Genomic DNA, 19,209 nt, shown 5'->3' on the forward strand with positions numbered 1-19,209 from the left:
AAGCCATTTCCCTTTCTGCTGTTTCCCAGACACATTGGAAACTGAGACTCATTTGTCTAAAGTAGAGCAGCATGTCTGGGCTTCAGTAAAATAATACCACTATTTTCAGGTTTATGAATCATCCAAACAGGCAGCCAACGATTACCATTATTACCTCGCCAATACCAAGAATAATTTTCCCATCGTACAGCCTGAACATGCATATTAAGTGTTCTACTAAAGTTAAATGTCAAGTAATCTATTTCTGGGGCAGAAGCTGCTGTTGTCCCTAATGCAAGCTTACTTCTTCAGATTTCACAAGTTTCTGATATACTTCATGTTTCATTTCTGCTCAGTGAATATTAGCATTAGCATTAGCTAGCACAACAGTGATTGAAAAGTGACATGAAAAACCTTCTAGCAAACAGCTGGATTCTTTACTCTCTTAGTTGCAATTGTGTTTGTGACTTTCTCAAGTTTTTGAATCTAATGATAATGAAACAATGAGCCGAAGGAGGTCGAAACACTTTAAGATTTGGGTTTAGTAAATGAAAACGCCTGTGTGGCAATCCTGTCTAAAATACATTTACAAAGACCTTGTGGATTAACAGAACTGTTGTTTGAGAATACTGAATATTCTCCTGAAATATAAAGTTAAATCCAGTATACACAGCACGCCCCCCGCCAACCCAAAAAAAACAAGCCATGATATCGGTTTACATGTGACATTTACTCACACTAACAAAGAAAAAAAACATAATACAAACTGTAAGTAAAGAATGAATGAAACTGTACACATTCAGGAAACCTTTCAGCTGCAGGTCTGTTATCATGTATATGCTGTACCAGTGTTTTACAGTCTATCGGCTTTACTCATGTCATCCATGCGGGGTCTCTTTTTAACATGTAATTCTGCCTGATAGAAACAAGGTGTCTCCAGAGGCCTTGTGAAACTGAACAGCACGATGAGGGGGTCCGAGGGTCTCTGATTTCTCCGATCAGTACCAGTACGACCTTCGGGGTCTCCTGTTCTCCTGAATACCCATTTTCTCCATGACTTCCTCCTCCAGGGTTTTCAGAGATGGCATATAGGTCTTCGCTAAAGTGTCTTCTGGGCTTGTGTCTTTGGGACCATCTGTGAGGGCACAAATACAAACTTGTGTCATGACAAAATATATATACAACTTCAACAACATAAGCATAAAAAAAATACTACAGGATAGTAGAAATTTTAACAATGATTTTGTAACTGTCAAAGTCAAAGACTTTGCTTGATGGACTCTAAATCATAACCAATCAACACAAAGAAAAATATTTAGCATTAACATAAAACAGGAATGATGTCTTTGGGTATAGAGAAAACTGAGGGGCTATTCAGCACTTTCAAAGTTCTACATGCATCTTCTAGTTCACAAAGAAATGTTTCTTACACTGTAAAAGAATAAAATCAAATTACTCTGAAAACCATTTTTGGAATTCAAGTCTGCAAAGGCAGGAACAATAAAGGGCAGCTTGTCTGAAAGTCCCACAGTCACAGACAATTTTTGAACCTTTAGAAACTGAGCAATTCGACATTAATAGCCACTTCCTGCAGTGGCTGACAGTGTGTGTAGAGGTGGGACAGTATGCAGAATTTCTCCCTCAAGCTTTGTTTTCATTCTTCAAACAAGTATTTCAGTCAGTTTTTGTATGGACAATTGGGTTTCAAAACCACCTTTGAAGTGAAACTGTGCAACTGTTTAAACAATTCATCATGTCTCGTCCCTCTCCAAGAGTGTGGCATTCAAAGAACCCTATAAACACTTCTGCTGCCTTCAGATGTGGTCGGATGACACATCATACAAACAAGTTTGTTTCAAGCTTACTGCAGGAGTACAAGCAAGCTGCAAGGTTGTTTAGCATTGGTGAATGTTTACTCTTTCCATGGGTCTTCTAGTTTTGGAAGAAATGTGTTTCTTCCACTATAAAACAATCAAAGGGCATCAGTCAGAAACATATTTTTAGTATTTGATTCTACACAGGGTGGAAAACCGAATAACTGCCAGTTTTCTGTGCTGATTCTTAGATGCACGTGGAATAAACTCATTTCTGGAAAAAAAAAATCCCCATCCAATCAAAACACACATGCAAGCACTCACCTTTCCACTGCTGCGGCACAATGCCATCTCGCCGCTCCACAACAGGCTGCGGGATGATTCGACCCGTCCTGACAGACACTCGGACTTTCTCACCCTCCTCTGTGAACTTCCACTCAACCTCAGTGGGCTTCCTGGAAGGTCAGTATCAGAATGTTACAATTACACTTTCATGAACAAAAGATCAGTTACTTTTATCTAGCGTAAATAAATAGCCAAATATTTACGGAAATACTTTAATATCAATATTATTAATCAACATTTTTCTTACTTATTTTTCTCTCTTATTATACTTGTGTATATTATGTGTGTACACATCGTTACAATCCCTAAAACAGACTGTTTCAAGAGAAAACTTTACCCTGCCATTACCTTTTCTGCTGATCACACGTTTTTTTTTTTTTTTTATTGCAATCTGTTTTCGGACTAAACTCAAGAATCAGACCAGCATAAGCTTCTTAGAGCTCCAGATAACAATAATATGGTCCCATCTGGAAAAACATTCACATCTCATTCTGCCTGCTAACCTGTGGTTCAGATATTGTTAAAATCTTGAAGTGGGTGTGCAACAGTATAGCCACAATTTCAATCTTGCAGTGTAGCAAGGTCTACTGCACCTGTCTGAGGGGTCAATGAGGGCGACATTGTGGAGCAGGAGGGGCGCCTCACTGGCCATGTAGGTCCCACGGTAATCCTCAGTTTTTCCAATGTACCTGTAATGCTAAAAGAGAGACCAATTCTTCACAGTTCTCCAACTTTAAAAAACACCTGGTGGCCAAGTAGTTTTTTATGGTGCACTTGGTCAGCAGACGTAGCATCCTAGCAGCAAACTCTGGCTCCATCTAGTGGAGCTAAAACACATGTACACAGTATTTTACACTGGGGAAAAAACAAAAAGAAAGACATGAAAGCTTTACTTTTTGAAATGAGAAGACAAGCAAAGTTAGCTCTGTTTCTCTTTAGGTCGTTTAGTGCATACTGAAGTATAAACTCTCTATGCAGACAGAGAAGGTGTAGTATAATGATAGTAGTTTAATCTTTTTGTTAGACAGCAGTGACTTGATCTTAGAATTATACAATAAGCTAAAGGAGATATTGCTTATAACTAGAGGCCCTTGAGGCAAAATTTCACATGCACATTCAGTTTCCTTTGACAGAAATATCACTTCCTTACTGTATTCAGTCCAGCCAGGATAACCCAGTTTCTGCGTCTAAAGACTTGGATCACTTTTCCTTGCTTTCCTTTGTCCTTCCCTGCGAGAATCTCAACCTGAAACACAAATACAAAACAATCACGTGTACAAACATGTTCTCTCTCCGTTTACCACTTTTTTCAACCCAGATTTGTCCAAATAATTTAACAGCTGAATTTCTCAGATTAACCCTGTGATTGACTGGCGACCGGTCCAGGGTGTACCATCTCTTGCATGTAGTCAGCTGGGATAGGAAGCGGTATAGAAAATGGATGAATGGATTTCCCACATTGTCATGGAGTCATCTTCATGTATTATTTATGGGAGACATACTGTATGTTATCTTTTATGATATCAGCTTAGTCATGGCTACATCAAATTCATTGCACTGCTAACAGTGGAAAAAACCTTATGCAAAAACAGTAAAATACGCAATTTAAGATGGCCTAAAATTTCAAACTTAACTTATGTGCAAGTGCACAGGTATAGGCTTTGAAATGTACATATTGGGTGCATTATTCTAAAAAAAGTTCCTTTCAGAGAGTTAAATAAACTGTACTGCGGATCAAGTGACTTAGCTAGTTTGACAGCTGGCTAAGTGCTGGTATCTTCCTGAAAAATGACACTTATATTGCACATGATTCCTGTACACCATGTTCTTCTAACCTCTGCATTGCAGGACTGGCATTTTAACACACACACTGTGAGGTTTCTGTGTCTGAAGAGTTACTCACCGTGTCCCCTCTGAAAACATTCCAGTCCTCTGGCGCTATCCGCTCCACGAACACTTTTTTCCTCTTCTTCCCCGGAGCATTCTGCTTCTTAGCAGCGGGCATCCACGGCCTGCTGGTGCCGAAGCGGTAATCTTTAGGTATAACAACCCTGGCTGCCATCGACAGGAAAGTGGTCAGCCTCATTGAGCTGCAGGGACAGAATGAATAAAAGCTTATAAATTAGCTTCAAGGGTGCCCAGTCTCCCATGACAACACTACTCTACCTCAACACAAGTTAGCTAGTTAGCTTGCCAGGAAGCTATCATTTACGTTGTGTTACAGCAGTGCCATTATCTTTTTAGACGTACAAGGGTCTTAAATAGGACCTGCTACCTGTCTTCTCAAAGAAAGCTTTTCCTACAGCGCTGTTACAACAAAAAATGAATAACCTAACGCGCAGAAAGATCTTACCCTCCGTTGATGTCAATGTCACATGTGAAATACAAGCACCGGCACCAACACAAGCATCAACAGGCAGCGCCACCTAGTGGACAGGAGGGCGAGATTTGGCAGCACGCATGCGCAGTGGGCAAAGACTGCATCAATGGGACCACAAAAATGTGGATTGATTTGTGGGCAGAATGCACAGTCTATACACAGTGTTTAGTGAATTCAGATCGCAAACTGTTAACAGGAAGGTGACACATCACCAAGTCAAAATGAAATGATAGGGATACTTGTAGAGGAACAGTAGAAAATTATTCAAGGCTTTATTTTACAATTATTTTGTCTTAGTTTCCACACACATTTCACTGGTCAAAACTCTGAATACAAGCAGCCAAACTCTCTTGCTAAATTCTTACTTTTAAAAACAACACTGTCTTTACATATAAGCCGACACATGTAGAAGGGGATCCGGGAGGTAAAACTAAATTCATCAAAACAAGTGGAGTTCGAGTGCCTATCCTATAATGTTATGCAAGCACTTTCAACTGTAATGTTAAGACTCCTGTTTGGGTTTAGAAAATTGTGTCTAAGATCTGAGTGAAACTACTGAACTCAATGCGTTTACCTCTAGCCCTACAGTTCATTCATCTGTAAAATATGGACTAGACGGTTGTGGAAATAGGCCTCAATTTCACATTGGAAGCAACCATGGAGGCAGATGCAGAGAGATACAACAAGTCATAGGTTTAGCCTACTAGGACGAGGCTGAGATGGTTTTATCACCTCTATATACCACAAGATAGGAGAAAACCTGCAGCCTGACATGTAATCAGTCATTAAAGCTGCCACAGAGAACGTTACAAGATAATGCTTTGAAAAAAATGCTCATCCAGCACATCACGAAGATATGACAAAGACAAATGAATGTGGACATTTGAAACAACTAATTTAAAGAACTCACACTCAAGCAAAACCCATGACAAATTCAATGATGTTTGGACATGTTACGTAACACAAGAACTAGTACAGCTATGGCAGCCTAAAACCTCAAACTGTGCCGCAAGGCTCTCTTGGGAGCAAATTATTTGTGACACACTGTATACACACACACACACACACACACACACAACAGTACCATTGTTAGTTGGACACATTTGTAACAGAATGAAAAATGAGATGTGAAATCAATAATTAGGTCTGGTTGGTTTGTAAAGTAACAGTACCTTCCCCTCTACAGACAAGAGGTTATGTAGAATACCTGGATTAGGAGTTATTGTATGACTCAAGGAGGAAGATGCTAAAAAAATAAATAATTTCAGACAACCCCATTGGTTATAAAGAATACAAGTCTTAACTTGTGATTGTTTTAGGTGCTTCCTGGAAAAGTGGATAACCTATAATAAGCAAGTAGGAATTACCCAGTATAAATATGACAAATACATTTTTTGTAATTAACATGTTTATTAAATGAAGTGGCAACTACAACAGTAAACTAAGCGGCAGATTAAGATGAATGACAACTTCTGAAAGTAACCGAGAAAGCTAAACCAAGAATTAAACTCTCAGAATTTACTCCAGAGTTGAGTGAGCAACTTTGACCAATTTTATTGTTTGAAATCAGTGGTGAGGTGAAGGTGGGTATAAACCATCTTAAGACGCAGCAGTCAGTGTTGTTTTCACCCCTAAAAGCAGATATTTCTTCTGGATTCATTGTTTGATTAACTGTGGGCAAAATACAGGAAAAGAACACCAAAGTGATGTTGATGACATCTAAGTGTAACATGGTGAACATGTCTAGCAAAAAAAAAAAAAAATTAAAAATTATCTGTAGTGGAAAAGTGACGCCACATTTTAAACATGTTGTCTAAACAAATGTTGAAATAAAAGATCTTTAAAACATCACAACTTCGTTTCACAGGCAAAAATAATAAGACCACTTAAGTAAAACACTCATATTCCAGTTAAGAGGGTTGGAAACCAAAGCGTTAACAGAGGGTTCACTCTGTAGGTTCTTCTTTTTTAATTTTTGTGTTGATCATATTTTGGCATTGACAATGTCGGAAATACATTTCAGAGCTGAAAAAGAAACACGTTTGGTACAACCAATTACTGAATGCAATTCACAATTACACTTCCAGCATCAAGCAATGGCAGCATTAATGTGAGCTAAACAAGAAATTACAATAACATGAAATTGAGAGTTGAGCTTATGGATTTGAAAGAGCTTGGTAGATAATTTCTCCAGAAATTAATGGTGACAAACAACTTTTAACCCCCCCCCACCATCCAACGATCGCCATGGCTCCACAGCTCGACCTGAAAGGTCTCAAAACCGAGCTCTGGCATGGCAACATTCAGGAATGTCTTTCTGCTTTCAGTTAGGAACATTATAATCAAAATAAAGTTACAGAGGGGTTTTCATAGTGACTTGTTTTACTGTAAAAAAAAAAAAAAAAAAAAAAAAAAAAAAAAGCTCTTCCTAAATGGGCTTTACACATTCAACATGGAGAAATCAATCACATAATTTGGTCATCTGCAATGAAGCATATACTACACCATAGCAACAAAACCTGTGTTGCATAAAAACATCATACAGTGAACTAGACAATGATGAACAGGGCAGGAAAAAAATAATCTGAAAGTGCAACTCATGTATCCAATGACTGAATATATGATTTAAGATGAGGCTGAGAAGCTAGGTGAAACAAACGGAAGTAAAACATTTTAATTTATGAACTACAGCCAAGAGCGTGGGTGAAAAATTTGTTTTCACTCCTGCATAATATCTATGTGAGATTTAAAACCATCAAATTAGAGTATTTATCTTTTTTTGTTATGCTTAAATGTTCCCCTTTTTTATCTATGATACCATATATTCAGTTCATTCTGAACTGAAAAATGTTTTTGACACCTAGCATTCAGTCTTTGTAATTATGTAATTGCACTTAGAAATAAAAAATATATACACACCAAAATCCCATTTATAAATGAGCCTTAAAGTGCTCTTTTCAATTGTTTGAAATCAGATTAGCAAACTTTTTGTTTCTGAGATATATGATATCCCAAAAATGGCAAATGAGGATTTGTTTGCCTCTTAATACAAACACTTAGTTTTGTTTTTTAATTCTCCTATTAATCTGGCATCCTGCAGGAAATCATGTTGATGCTTGAACTCCAGAGGAAAGCGTCAAAGGTTCTTGGTTTATTTCTGTGACTTGACGTTAAGCACTGTCTGTCACAGGCTGCGAGGAGAACAGTGGAGAACAGTTAGACCAGTTATTACAGAAACTTTCGCTTGTTTTTGCAGAACGGTCCACATTTAGTCCTCACGAGTGTGTCTCACCTTATCTGCTGTTAGCTGGCCTCCCTCGGGAGCGTTTTCCTGGGCCTCCACTTTTGACTCACTCTGTGAGGGGGGAGCAGTTGCCTTGGATCCAGCCACATCATTGAGCTTGGCCTCTGCGTTCAACTTGCTGCCGTCTACTTTAGAGTCACCTTCCGCCTCCGTATCCTTCGGCCGCTTGGGAGATGCCTTGTAAAGTTTTGACAAGCGTGAGAGACTGCACAACTATGAATCAACAATGAAGCTCTGTCTTTTTTATTGCTTTTGTTTATTGACAGACTCGATGAGTAAATCTCACCTCTGTAGACTCCTCTGCTTTTCGTTTAGTTCCTCCCCTCTCGTTCTTCTCATCGATGACCAAGGCCCCTTCATCCTCGTCACTGCTGCCCTCTGCATCCGCTTTCTCCGAACTACCTGTATCCCCTGCACCTACAGATGCATTGTCCTTCTTTGACGATGGAAGACAGAAATTCAAAAATCAGTGAAGGACAAAACGACCGTTCTTGAAGATAAACCCTCACAGAGCTCAGCTCCAAAGTCTAAATGGTGTATTATTTAAACAGGGTAGTTTTGTATGGCTGTACTACTTGTAAAGGCTCATAAGAAGACAGTGAATTGCGTATAGAAAAACATATCAGATTGAAAACTCCAAGAGAGAGACGACTGTAGATGAATGTGGTACAGAAACTAATTTCACCAGGTTCATCCAGACTTTTGTACTGTACAAACAATGGCTTAAACTTTTGGGCTCGCTGGCCAACCGAGCCAATTTCTACACCCCACCGCAGGGCATGGTTAGTCTAAAATATCACCTGATTAGTTTTGTCGCCTGTGGAAAAGCAATTCAGCAACAAAAGCTGAACTGAAAACAAAAGGTCTTCTGTGGCTGACATTTCTGGCTTCACTTCATTACAGTTACCTCTTACATCTTAATGCACCCTATTTCATATACTTCCCTCTGGAGTTAAACATAATCTGTTCTTACCTTACACAAAACAAAAGAATATAATGGATTTGTCAAAGGATAATAAAACACCATCCAATAATAAAACGCACCTCGTAACCTTCGTGCGTGACAGTGGGGTTGTTCTCAATCTCCCAGAGTCCCTCAGCGAAGCCTTTCCTCTTCTTTGCTTTTCCAAACTTTTCCTTATGTTCATCATACGGGAACAAATCATTGGCCCCCAGCAATGCCCTGTGATGGTCAAACATTCACGATATTAACACAGGTCGGTAATTTTTCTAAGTTGTGTGGGCCTACACTCACTGATTCAATCATATCAACTTAACTTTGGAAAACTTTGGAAATCAGGCTGACAGAACTCAGGAATATTTTAGACCCAACTGAGTTCAAGACGGATAACAGGGTCATCAGAAATTGCTGTAAATCACCTGGGGATCATAAATGAAAACGAACATTTCTGACAACCTTCCAGTAGCTCTTAAGAAAACCTCTGAATATTTATATGAGCTAATCAAAATAAACACTGATTTAAAAAACTGTCTTTCACAAATGTACAGCTCACATCGGTTCACTTCTGCCTTGTTGGTAGCCTTGACACTGATTACTCACGTCTCATGCGTTCCAAAAAAGAACACCTGGTACTTGTTTGAGGGGGACTTGACGGCTCCTTCAGGTAATTCATCAATCTGAAATTAAAAAGACAGCTTCTTAAAAGAGGTGGTCACATATATTCTTAATGTTATGAGTTTGGAAAAACTAAATTAAAGATATTTAGAGCAGGAACATATGATTGTGACTGAACTTTTCTGCAAGTGTAGTCAAACAGAACAGAGCAGCAAATCTTCATATTTGAGAGGTTTGAATCCAAAAATATTTGGTATTTTTCCGTGATTAATGACTTAAACTGTTACTTGAATAAGGAGAATTGTTAACCACTTCCTGTCAATTGCTTAATTAATTAAATGTTTCAACAGCAGGGGTCTCAGTACTTAATCAGGCTTGCAGAGCTCGACAGTCCACAATGAAGTGCTCTTCACTGCTAACTGAGAGGTACTTTAAAAGTATTCCTCAGCTTGATGGAGTCCTACCAGCTAATTTGTGTTTAAAAAAGGAGAGTACAGCAAGACACAGAGGCACAGGAAAGCACTATAATGACGGCTGAGCATAACGTCCGTTTGCCTCTCTCTGGCAGACGGGCCTTTTGGCATTCCTAGATAGAGCCACTGTGTCAGGATAGGTGGGGCAGGGCCTGAAGCCTGCTGACACAGGGTATGGCTGATAAGACTGAAAAAAGGAGGGAAAAGACACAGATCAATAATGACACTAACTTCTGTGTTACATTTCATGGTTCTTATTTAGGGCACTCTTAATGAACAGTTTCTGTATGGGTGGGAACACTAAGTTCCATCGACTGTATGCATGGCTTCTAAATCAAAAACAGAAACACTGACTGAAGCTGCAACCCACTGTTTGACTTTTCAACTGAACAGGCCAGTTGAGGTTAGGGCTTGTCTTGTTTCCACATTTTTCCGTTTTAGGTTGGCTTAAGGGTTTGTTTTGATTATTTTTTACACCCATTTCTCTTAATAAGAATATGCACAACACGATTTATAAAGCTCTGATTGAGGCTGCGTTTTAAAGGGAAACGCAACCTAGTCTGACTTAAAATCATAACATTTTCTCTCATGCCGAATGAATAGCAAACACTGACGACAGTGCTGAGTTACTATGTGTTTATAGACCGGGCAGACATTACGTTACAGTCTTATAACGTTGTTTTTTTTCCCCGCCTGGGCCAAATTTTAACATAACGTTAATGGATGTAGCGTACTTAAACTGTCAGTTATCGCAACAAGTGTGAACAAACGGGCAAATTTCTAAAGCACCCAACTCAAGCATATGACTGTTACGCCAGTAGCTATGTATAGTCTGTAGCGCAACAGTTAATGTGCGGAGGAAAAAAAAACTTAAAACTTATTCAGCACGTAACAAGTTACAACGTGGCTTCGTGTCAGTGTCCTCAGTTGGCTCAACTTTAACGTTAAGCTAACGTTCGCTTCTGGGCAGACGTGAACGCAGTGTATGACATGACCGTTGACTAATTTGTAGCACACGTTCTGTTGCCCAACTGCTATTTTTTAATGGTTACGACAGGCTTTAAACATGTTAACATTAGCCTAACATGCCCCTGGGGGGGACGAATGCAGCACATGAAAATCAGCTTTGGTGGAAGAGAGCAGCTAGCAACAACATTCATATTTAGCTAGCCGAACGGGGTACTGGAGTGTCTGTCTACATGATGAATCACCCGAAAGAAATTTGCAACTGTCTACAGTTGGCTAGCTGTCTGTGGATGCTGGGCAGCGTTAGCTAACATGGTCGAGCTAGGCTAACTCATGGTAGCTAACCATAACTACAGTTAGGCCTCGCAGGTAAACAAGTGACAGGGGCAGGCATTCAGGCGGGGGAAATGAATCCCTAACCTGGAAACAAGAGATTTATCGTTGGGTGCTTACCCTCGCAGGCCAGTGTGGATACCCCTTCATTTTAGCAAATACAAGATCTCCAGGTTTGTATTCTCTTTGCCTGTTTGACCTCGGCATGTTTCTTGCAGAAACGGCTTGCTATGACAGATATATGTGTATTAACACAGTTGTAGTTTTACTGTGATGCAGTATCCGGATTGGTCAACACCTGCAGTATAAACAAGCCAAGCGTCGGTTTGTCATCCAAATTAACGTTAACCAGGCGCGGAAAACTGGACCGAAGACGCGGCGGGCGACTTTTTTTCGCGGATTCTGTGGGCTGTAACGACGGCCGACGAAAACGACACGGTTCTGGATTGTGTTTGAAAGACGTTACAAATTCTACAGCGCTGTTAACTACTCGGTTTTGACGTTATCGCACAAGTCACTGTGTCGTCCCTCGGACTGTTTGGGTTTGAAATTGAAACCCGCTTCCCACTTTACACAGACGCGCCCCCTGTACCTGATGAAGCTGTAAAGTGGCGCCCCTGTTGACCAAACCCTGATACTGCAGGTGTACTTCTCATGTAAAACATCACAGCACTAAATTTAGGAATGCTGGCTATAAATTAATTATTCAGTCGGAGAGCTACAGCAATAAAACAATTGTTTGACTGAGCTAGAAATTCAAAGAAGCAATATATATATATATTTTAATATATTTTAACCTGGTAGGTGGGTAAAAGGCAGCTGCTTGATCTATATAAACAGCACCTTTCAGCTTCTCTGTGCACTGTGTACAGTTTTTCAGTGCTGAAACTCATAGATGTGCTGTGTGGTAATTTGATTTAACACATCAATTTTGTGCTATAATAGGTACAAGATAGGCATAATATAAGCACATAATGACAACAAATCTGAAAAAATGAAGATATTAAGTCACTTCATAAGGCCTCAAGTTCAGTTAAGACAAACACAACCTACAGACAATATTATGACAGTTTATATTGTGTTTTAGGGGTGCATATTGTTAAACAAAATTTAATCAAAATTAGGACAAGCCTGTAGCTTGTAGTTGCCCACTTTGTCCAACTGGTAATTGATCTTAACCAAACCAAATATAAGTTTTTGTTTAAAATTTGCAGAATAGAGAACAGAATATCGTAAAACAGGAAGAGCAAGAGACACTCCCAAGAGGTCATCTGATAAAGGAGAGGCACCTTCCTCCTCATTTGTTTGTCCCACCCATGAAGAAATCAGTAAACTGCAGTTCACAGTCCCAAATCAACTGTATAAAGCACAGAAGTGGAAATTTCTTTCAGGTGTCTTACTATCTGACAATCTCACAATCACTCACACGTACAGATCATTGCAGTATCATGGTCAAAAAGACAGCACATTCCAAAACCAAATGCATTAATATTCTGTTTGAAAGCCTTCAGTCATCTGAATCGGGGGATGAGGGTGGCCACTGAGCTTGAGCAACAAGGCTTGGCTTGTATTGTGTGGTTCACTTCATCCCAAAGGTGTTTGATGGGTTGAGGTAAAGACTCCACCTAGGCCAGTCATGTGATTTGTGTACAGAGGCATCGCCATGCTGAAACAGGAAAATGTCTTCCTCTGACTATCCTGACAAAGTTCTCACTACACCTTACCTAAAATATGTCATCATAGAAGGATTTTTCTTTAATTTAAACTAATGATTTACTTTGGCTATTTCAATCCACAAGGGGGACGCAGTGGAAAAATGAACTGTGGTTGCTGGTAGATAGTGAACCTGTCCTGAGTAGTTGGCCACTTTGCCCAGTTGGTAATCATGTCTAGGTCAAGCCCAAATCATGAAAAAATAGCCCAAGACCAAAACGTACACAAAAGCAAGACGGCAGGGGTGTCTATATGCTTTTGACCACATATGCTGGTGCTTTTACCTATATTTACAGGAATTATGCTCCATACATGTATGTACACATTATGTCCGTGAGGGGCGTTAATTCCCTGAAGTTGTTTGCCACCTGACAACAAACAGAAGAAGAAGAAAATGCTGCGCAGAAACCTGCGCAGTTGTCGTTTCTTCGATCATGAATGATGGAGGCGAATGTTTTGATGGAGTCTAAGGACTAAAAAAAGCTCCGCTTCTGAGGCTTGAAACACTCCAACTGCACCAGCCGGTGTTGTATTACGTGAAATCACAAATCCGAGGTGAATTTAATTTGACTAAGCAAGAAAGGGTCAAAAGCTAACATCGTCGGCTGCGGCCTAGCTAACGTTAGCTAGCACCTTGAAGTTGGTTTAGTTCTTTCATTTAATGAGCGCACTGTGAGGCGATTTCAGGCTGTTGAGTTTTACGTGATACTACAGTTACGACTGGAATTATTTCATGATTTATGTGGCTATATTGATCCAAGATTACCCTACCTTTAACTGGCGCACACTCGTCGGAAAACGTCAGTACGGGTACTTGAGACCTAATCCAGGAGGAGTGGTTATCCATGTCCACAAGTTACTGCAGATTAATACTCTTTGAAAACATAAGCAAACATGTCTTTAGTCGCCTATGGCAGCAGTGATGATAGTGACTCAGATGAGACCTCGACCTCTGCCGTACCGGAGAGCGGTGTTAGCGCAGGACGGCTCTTCTCACTCCTGCCTGCTCCCAAAAATCCAGGGTCGGCAGGAGGGAACTATGGACCAAGCAAGGACACAAAAGCGAACCCATCAACAGGGGACAGCACGTCGAACGATGACCCAGATCCTCAAGCACCCAGAGGAAGCTTATTTTCTAGTCTGCCTAAGCCGAGGAAGCGAACAGAGCCTGTCAAGATCACTGTGCCACAGATCCATAGACGGGATGTGAGTACTGAGTCGGATCCTTTGCTTACACGTGGTGTGGCTCCTGTGGTGGAAAGTCATAATCAGGTTGTAATTCATAATTTGTACATTTCTTTCTCTTTCTCCATAGTCAGACTCTGATGATGATGAGCCAGCAATGAAGAAACCACAACCTCAGGTAAAAATCTGTTAATCTGTCCCTACATTTACAGTTAACAGAATTGTTGTTTTTAACCCAGTCAGTTCAGTCAAAATGATTTGATAAAAGCTCAAACCTGTTTTTAAATGAATCACCATTGAAACGGTTCTTGTTCAGCGTTGAGAGCCCACAGATGACAGAATAAAATGGTACCTCATCTATCTGACATTCTAGGAATAAATCAGCTTTTGTATGTTACCTTTTTCTAATCACATTATGAGACTGTGTACGCATGACATAAAATGTATTTGTGACAAAACCACTAGAGTTTAACTGTCACCCAGAATGATCTGCATGTGAACATTTATGGTGCCTGCTGAGATTCAACTCTGTCAACTCCCTCTTTTGTGTCTCCTTTGAAGTTCTCAACATTTCTATTCCATCTAAGGCTAAAATACATAAAAAGAGAGGGAACCAATGGCACAGATTATATTATTTTATTCTTTTTGTATACTACACAAACAGTATCACACTACAGTGATGTAGCTTCCACCCCCTGAACTCACACTGACTTTTTCCATCCATATCTCTTGCTCTTCCAGGGCTCAGGCCTGTCCTCCCTCCTACCACAACCCAAAAACCTAACAGTGAAGGAGACTGACAGACCCCTGATTCCTCACACGCTCACCAAGCGCAAAGAACCCAAAGGACCCAAGCCTGGGACACCTGCTCAGGGTCTTCTTGGTTCTAGTGCATCCCCATCTGCTATCAAAGCTGCAGCAAAGTCAGCTGCCCTGCAGCTTGCTAAACAGATAGCCAGTGACGACCAGGATAATGAGGAGGACATAACCCCACAGAACTACTTTTCTCTGGGCGAGATCTCCCAGCCTCTTCACACAGTCGTCCCAAGCTTAGACCCTGAGCCAGGAGCCCCCGCAGAGCTGCTTCCTTTTTCATCTGCAGATGAGCCCGGTCAGTCAGATGCCCCTCTTGATTTTGGGGGCAACCACGAGGGAGCTACTGCATGGGGAGGTCAATATCCTCAATATCAACAGCCCATGACAGGCCCAGAAGGTTTCCCTCCGGTAATCATGACTGATGCAGCACCTTTAAACTGTACATACATGTCAGCCAAGTTAGATTATTTTAGATTAGATTCAGATTACACTAGATCTGAGTGCAATCTTGGAAAACTTCAGGAAGCCTACAGTTCGTGAATGGTTGCGATGTGCATCCACTTGCATGCTTCCCAGTTCAGTCACAGCTGCAGCTATTTATTGCAATGTGGATGCTAATGTGACAAGAAGAAGAAGACCTTCTCAACCATGAATAATAGTACAACCACAAATATAGATAGAGGCTACAAACTGCAAGTCTTTATAACCTTAGTTCAAGTGTTTGCATTGACATCATTGTTTTGTGGTACAAATATGAAAACCATGAATGTACAATATCTATTAGTCTCCAGTGCACAGAAAGGCTACTAGCATTCCAAGCAAGATAATCACTCAAACTACAGAAGCTGAGGGAAAACCAGAGGACTCTGCACAAGCCTAACAATGAGAGCAGTCCTGTGATCAGCCACAATAAAGAGATATAAAAAACAGTGAAAACCGAACATGAATATAAGTGACAACCCAAACATTTTCTCCTTGGACAGGGATATTATAATGAGCCATACTACCAAGATCCCGACCCCAATCTGGCAGAGGCAGAAGAGCCTGGCCACTCTGCCATGTTTGATGATGAAGCGGTAAGAAGAAAACGGCTTCCTCTATCTGTATTGTTTCTATATAGAACTCCATACTTACAAAGTATGTTTGTACTTGATTTATTTATTTATTTTGCATCTGTATTATAATTTTGACTATTTTATTAGCCCAGTGTAGGCTCAGTAATAGCTCCTGATCTGTGACCTCAACGCCAGGCTGAAAACGTTATTTAGCTGTAATGAACATTTTCTTCCTTTACTTCAGTTCATGCGGCTGCAAGGGAAGCGGAACAGGGGCAAAGAGGAGGTGAAGTTTCTGGAGATCAAAGGGGACGACCAGCTGAGTGGGAACCAGCAGTGGATGGCCAAGAGCATGACAGAAGAGAAGCAGAACCGTCAGTCCTACAGCAAGGTGACCTACCTGATTGAATTACTGTGGAGGCCCAGAAATGACACAGTCGGGTGTAAAGTTGTGCTTAGGTTTATGTTCATGATTTTGCTCAGCTTCTTTAAAGTGGAGGGATGTTTTGTCCTTTCTGCTCCACTGTTGATCCATGCTCAGTTGAGACTGAGAACACCCAAAGCCCTTCAGCCATTAAGTGTTTGATGTGGTGGAACCTAAAAATATTTTATGGCTTGATTCAACAGGCAGGATTCTTATCTGTCTAACATGAACATAGACAAGAAAGGAAATGGCTTTGGTTGTTTGACTTCTACTAAAAAAAAATGCAGATGAGCTTGATATTAACAGGGCTGTTGGAAAACTCATTTCATGTAAGTCCAAAACAAAAAGTCAGATGATGTTGTGGTTGCTCCTAGTCAGTTTTGCAAAGAAACGACACACGTATTGCAACACATTTAACTGAATGTTATGCCGACTTTTTCATTTCTGCAGAAAAAAGGAGAACAGCCTACTGGACAACAGCGACGCAAGCATCAGATAACATATCTCATTCACCAGGTGAGGGCCACTAATTGCACTCTCTGCAGGACATATATCGCAGCCTACTTACTTACTGTTCAGCTTGTTTAATGCATATTTTATGACCAACATTCTGTGAACATGTTCAGTACCCTACAAGTCACCCTGTGCCAATATTCACAAAAAAATTAGACAGGAGACGTCCCTCTAAAGGTCATTGCACTCTGTACGTTGTATTTTGAAACAAAAAAATAGTGCAGGATTGAAAGAATAGCAATGCAAATCAGTTAGCCATTGATATAACTAAACAAATGTCATATACAGGGCAAGAGAGTGAAAGTCTCTTATATTATTTAGTTGGTTTTAGAAGGTGATTCGGAGCAGGATGTGGATTGTTTCTGCATGAACATACCGAAAGTCTCCACTTACGGTGTGACATGTCTGCTCACGCTCGGCTCCAGGCTGTTGGCCGCCATGCTTGTTTGTGGGGAGTAAACCTTAAGCCTTGTGTAAATTACTTTATAGCTGTGACGAGCCTACAAAAGACATTCAAACAGGCTGAGAAAAGCGGCAGAACTTTGCTAGTGGTGTCGGGTTTGACCTTCAGAGTTTAATTCAGTCACGTTTGGCGTTCTATCACACAGTGAGATTTATTTTATTTTATATGCTACAATGGTCTTCAAAGTGGGGATAAGCACATAGGATCGGGGTTTATTTGCACTGTTAAGTTAGTTGGTATTCAGAGCTCATATTTGTCTTCTCAGCTAAAGGGTGAGACTAACTATCTGGTAGTCTGATTTTTTTTTCCCTCTTTCCTTTAAATTAGTTAAAATGACCAGTTTTTAAATCTGTTTTTACTCTGTTGAAAGTCATTGGTTGTGTGACGTGTAACCTTACAAAAGCTTTCCAGGAGTTTTTACTTGACTTTCTTCTTTCACAGGCTAAGGAGCGCGAGTTGGAGCTGAAGAACAGCTGGGCAGAAAACAAGTTAACCCGCCGGCAGACCCAGGCCAAATACGGCTTCTAGATGTCACACTGTGGACTCTTGGAGGCATGTGGAAACCCTGCATCAGAAAATAGAATAGAGCTCTCCGGATTTCCCTCCACAAAAGGAAAACTTGTCTTTGAGAAGAAGCTATTGACACCTTAAAAATGTTTTTTTTCCCCCGCCTGCTCTCCTGTCTGTATTTGTGTTGAATTGTTAATATTCAGTAGGTTTTTTTTTTTTTCTTTTGGTCAACTGTTTCATAAAGTGTTGCTGTACCGAAAATCCAGTCACAGTAAATATAGGAACTATACCTACATAACAATGTAACAGTGTTTTCAAGGAACCTGCACCTAGCTGGGAGGAGAACTGTTTCATGTGTGCAAACAAACTACTGCCAGTCTCTCCAGCTTTGGAGAATGTTGCAGATTTATGCTTTCTTTTACAATGTCTATAAAGATTGATTTTGACTCAATCTTTCCCATCATGCAAAGCAGCGTTTTTAAATGGCTTTTCATTGAAGCATTGACATTTATTTACCCTCTTAATGGCTTCTTCCTCCTGTAACAAAGCAGTGGGCGGTATCCACTCTCTCAGTATTTTAAAAAAAATGTCCAAGCAGTAAGTTGAGCATGAATGTGAAGTCATGAGCCAGGTTACTTCTACATGCACTAGATTTCGTTAAATGGGTTTTGGGATTTTGCAGAGAACTTCATATATAAACCACAGCTAAGTGTGGTGGCAGCTTTGTATTTGTCCACCATCTCTATACCAACACATGCACAACCTGATCTGCCTCAAAGATTAATCTGATATGTGGCAGAAACATACCAGCAGTCTGGGGATACTGATTGCTGTCTTACTTCAAGGTTATGGTACATACTGTCTGCAGAGCTTGTGTCAGCCCAAAGCAAGCAACTGATAGTCTGAATGCATATCCTCGCACATATTTCAGTGACAGGAATATAAGTTATAAAGCTTCAACTGGTTGAATGTTTCATGTGTGAATTCCAGCTTATCCTTTTCCTTGTACCTTATCCTCAATATCTCTGGGACAGTACAAAGGGTGTTTGGATGAAATGCTAGGAAATTTCCTTTAAAATTGATCAGATACTCACAACACAACAGTCCTTTGTTAATTACACATCTGTCTCTCCTGGGAAAAAAAACTGAAAACAGGCAGGTTTATGTTAATATTAAGAAGGCATACAGTTGTATCTGGCACTGACACTCCAAATTCAGTGACCAACATGTTGAAAAATCTTTTGTTTACTCGACATTTTTATTATGCGTGTTGCGTAGTTAGATTAATGAATAAATTTTTTTCCTTTCCTGGCTCTAGACCTTTGAATGCAACTGGGTAGTTTTTGGTCTTGTCTGATAT

General features: G+C 40.3%; 3 protein-coding genes across 6 annotated transcripts; 1 reads left to right on the forward strand and 2 right to left on the reverse strand.

Annotated features, from left to right (window-relative positions):
* Positions 1-690: 690 nt before the first annotated feature.
* On the reverse strand, positions 691-4,627 carry mrpl24 (mitochondrial ribosomal protein L24). Of its 2 annotated transcripts, none has more exons than XM_046418331.1 (6): positions 4,492-4,627; positions 4,042-4,228; positions 3,289-3,384; positions 2,732-2,835; positions 2,118-2,248; positions 691-1,114 (listed from the first exon to the last, which is right to left on the reverse strand). In XM_046418331.1, exons 2-6 carry the CDS (start codon positions 4,222-4,224, stop codon positions 978-980), a joined length of 651 nt encoding a protein of 216 aa, XP_046274287.1. In that variant the 5' UTR covers positions 4,225-4,228; positions 4,492-4,627; the 3' UTR covers positions 691-977. The 2 variants fall into 2 exon arrangements, with proteins under 2 accessions (XP_046274287.1, XP_046274288.1); XM_046418332.1 differs by lacking the exon at positions 4,492-4,627 and adding an exon at positions 4,470-4,489.
* Positions 4,628-6,915: 2,288 nt separating this feature from the next.
* Positions 6,916-11,773, reverse strand: LOC124074830 (hepatoma-derived growth factor-like). 3 transcript variants are annotated; one of them, XM_046418115.1, is made up of 7 exons: positions 11,291-11,773; positions 9,954-10,058; positions 9,384-9,460; positions 8,867-9,005; positions 8,109-8,255; positions 7,811-7,999; positions 6,916-7,709 (listed from the first exon to the last, which is right to left on the reverse strand). In XM_046418115.1, the coding sequence occupies exons 1-7, from the start codon at positions 11,375-11,377 to the stop codon at positions 7,689-7,691; spliced, it is 765 nt and encodes a 254-aa protein (XP_046274071.1). In that variant the 5' UTR covers positions 11,378-11,773; the 3' UTR covers positions 6,916-7,688. The 3 variants fall into 3 exon arrangements, with proteins under 3 accessions (XP_046274071.1, XP_046274070.1, XP_046274072.1); XM_046418114.1 differs by having other exon boundaries at positions 8,109-8,258; positions 11,291-11,769; XM_046418116.1 differs by lacking the exon at positions 9,954-10,058 and having other exon boundaries at positions 8,109-8,258; positions 11,291-11,764.
* A 1,500-nt stretch (positions 11,774-13,273) lies between these two features.
* Positions 13,274-19,168, forward strand: prcc (proline rich mitotic checkpoint control factor). Its single transcript, XM_046417489.1, has 7 exons — positions 13,274-14,089; positions 14,199-14,246; positions 14,810-15,292; positions 15,868-15,960; positions 16,184-16,330; positions 16,814-16,879; positions 17,781-19,168. The coding sequence occupies exons 1-7, from the start codon at positions 13,778-13,780 to the stop codon at positions 17,865-17,867; spliced, it is 1,236 nt and encodes a 411-aa protein (XP_046273445.1). The 5' UTR covers positions 13,274-13,777; the 3' UTR covers positions 17,868-19,168.
* The last annotated feature ends 41 nt before the right edge of the window (positions 19,169-19,209 follow it).

This window comes from Scatophagus argus, chromosome 17 (genome assembly GCF_020382885.2).
Source record: "Scatophagus argus isolate fScaArg1 chromosome 17, fScaArg1.pri, whole genome shotgun sequence".
Classification (NCBI taxonomy): domain Eukaryota; kingdom Metazoa; phylum Chordata; class Actinopteri; family Scatophagidae; genus Scatophagus; species Scatophagus argus.

What these genes read in the sequence shown, in the direction of transcription:
- mrpl24 (XM_046418331.1), bottom strand. Translation starts at nt 4,224, where the DNA reads ATGAGGCTGACCACTTTCCTGTCGATGGCAGCCAGGGTTGTTATACCT. An exon ending in CTCATTGACCCCTCAGACAG is followed by an intron (nt 2,249 to 2,731) that starts GTGCAGTAGACC and finishes CTGACCTTCCAG; the next exon opens with GAAGCCCACTGAGGTTGAGT. An exon ending in TGTGCCGCAGCAGTGGAAAG is followed by an intron (nt 1,115 to 2,117) that starts GTGAGTGCTTGC and finishes GTGCCCTCACAG; the next exon opens with ATGGTCCCAAAGACACAAGC.
- LOC124074830 (XM_046418114.1), bottom strand. Translation starts at nt 11,377, where the DNA reads ATGCCGAGGTCAAACAGGCAAAGAGAATACAAACCTGGAGATCTTGTA. An exon ending in ATCCACACTGGCCTGCGAGG is followed by an intron (nt 10,059 to 11,290) that starts GTAAGCACCCAA and finishes TCCTTTTTTCAG; the next exon opens with TCTTATCAGCCATACCCTGT. An exon ending in TCACGCACGAAGGTTACGAG is followed by an intron (nt 8,259 to 8,866) that starts GTGCGTTTTATT and finishes CCATCGTCAAAG; the next exon opens with AAGGACAATGCATCTGTAGG.
- prcc (XM_046417489.1), top strand. Translation starts at nt 13,778, where the DNA reads ATGTCTTTAGTCGCCTATGGCAGCAGTGATGATAGTGACTCAGATGAG. An exon ending in TGAAGAAACCACAACCTCAG is followed by an intron (nt 14,247 to 14,809) that starts GTAAAAATCTGT and finishes TTGCTCTTCCAG; the next exon opens with GGCTCAGGCCTGTCCTCCCT. An exon ending in TAACATATCTCATTCACCAG is followed by an intron (nt 16,880 to 17,780) that starts GTGAGGGCCACT and finishes CTTCTTTCACAG; the next exon opens with GCTAAGGAGCGCGAGTTGGA.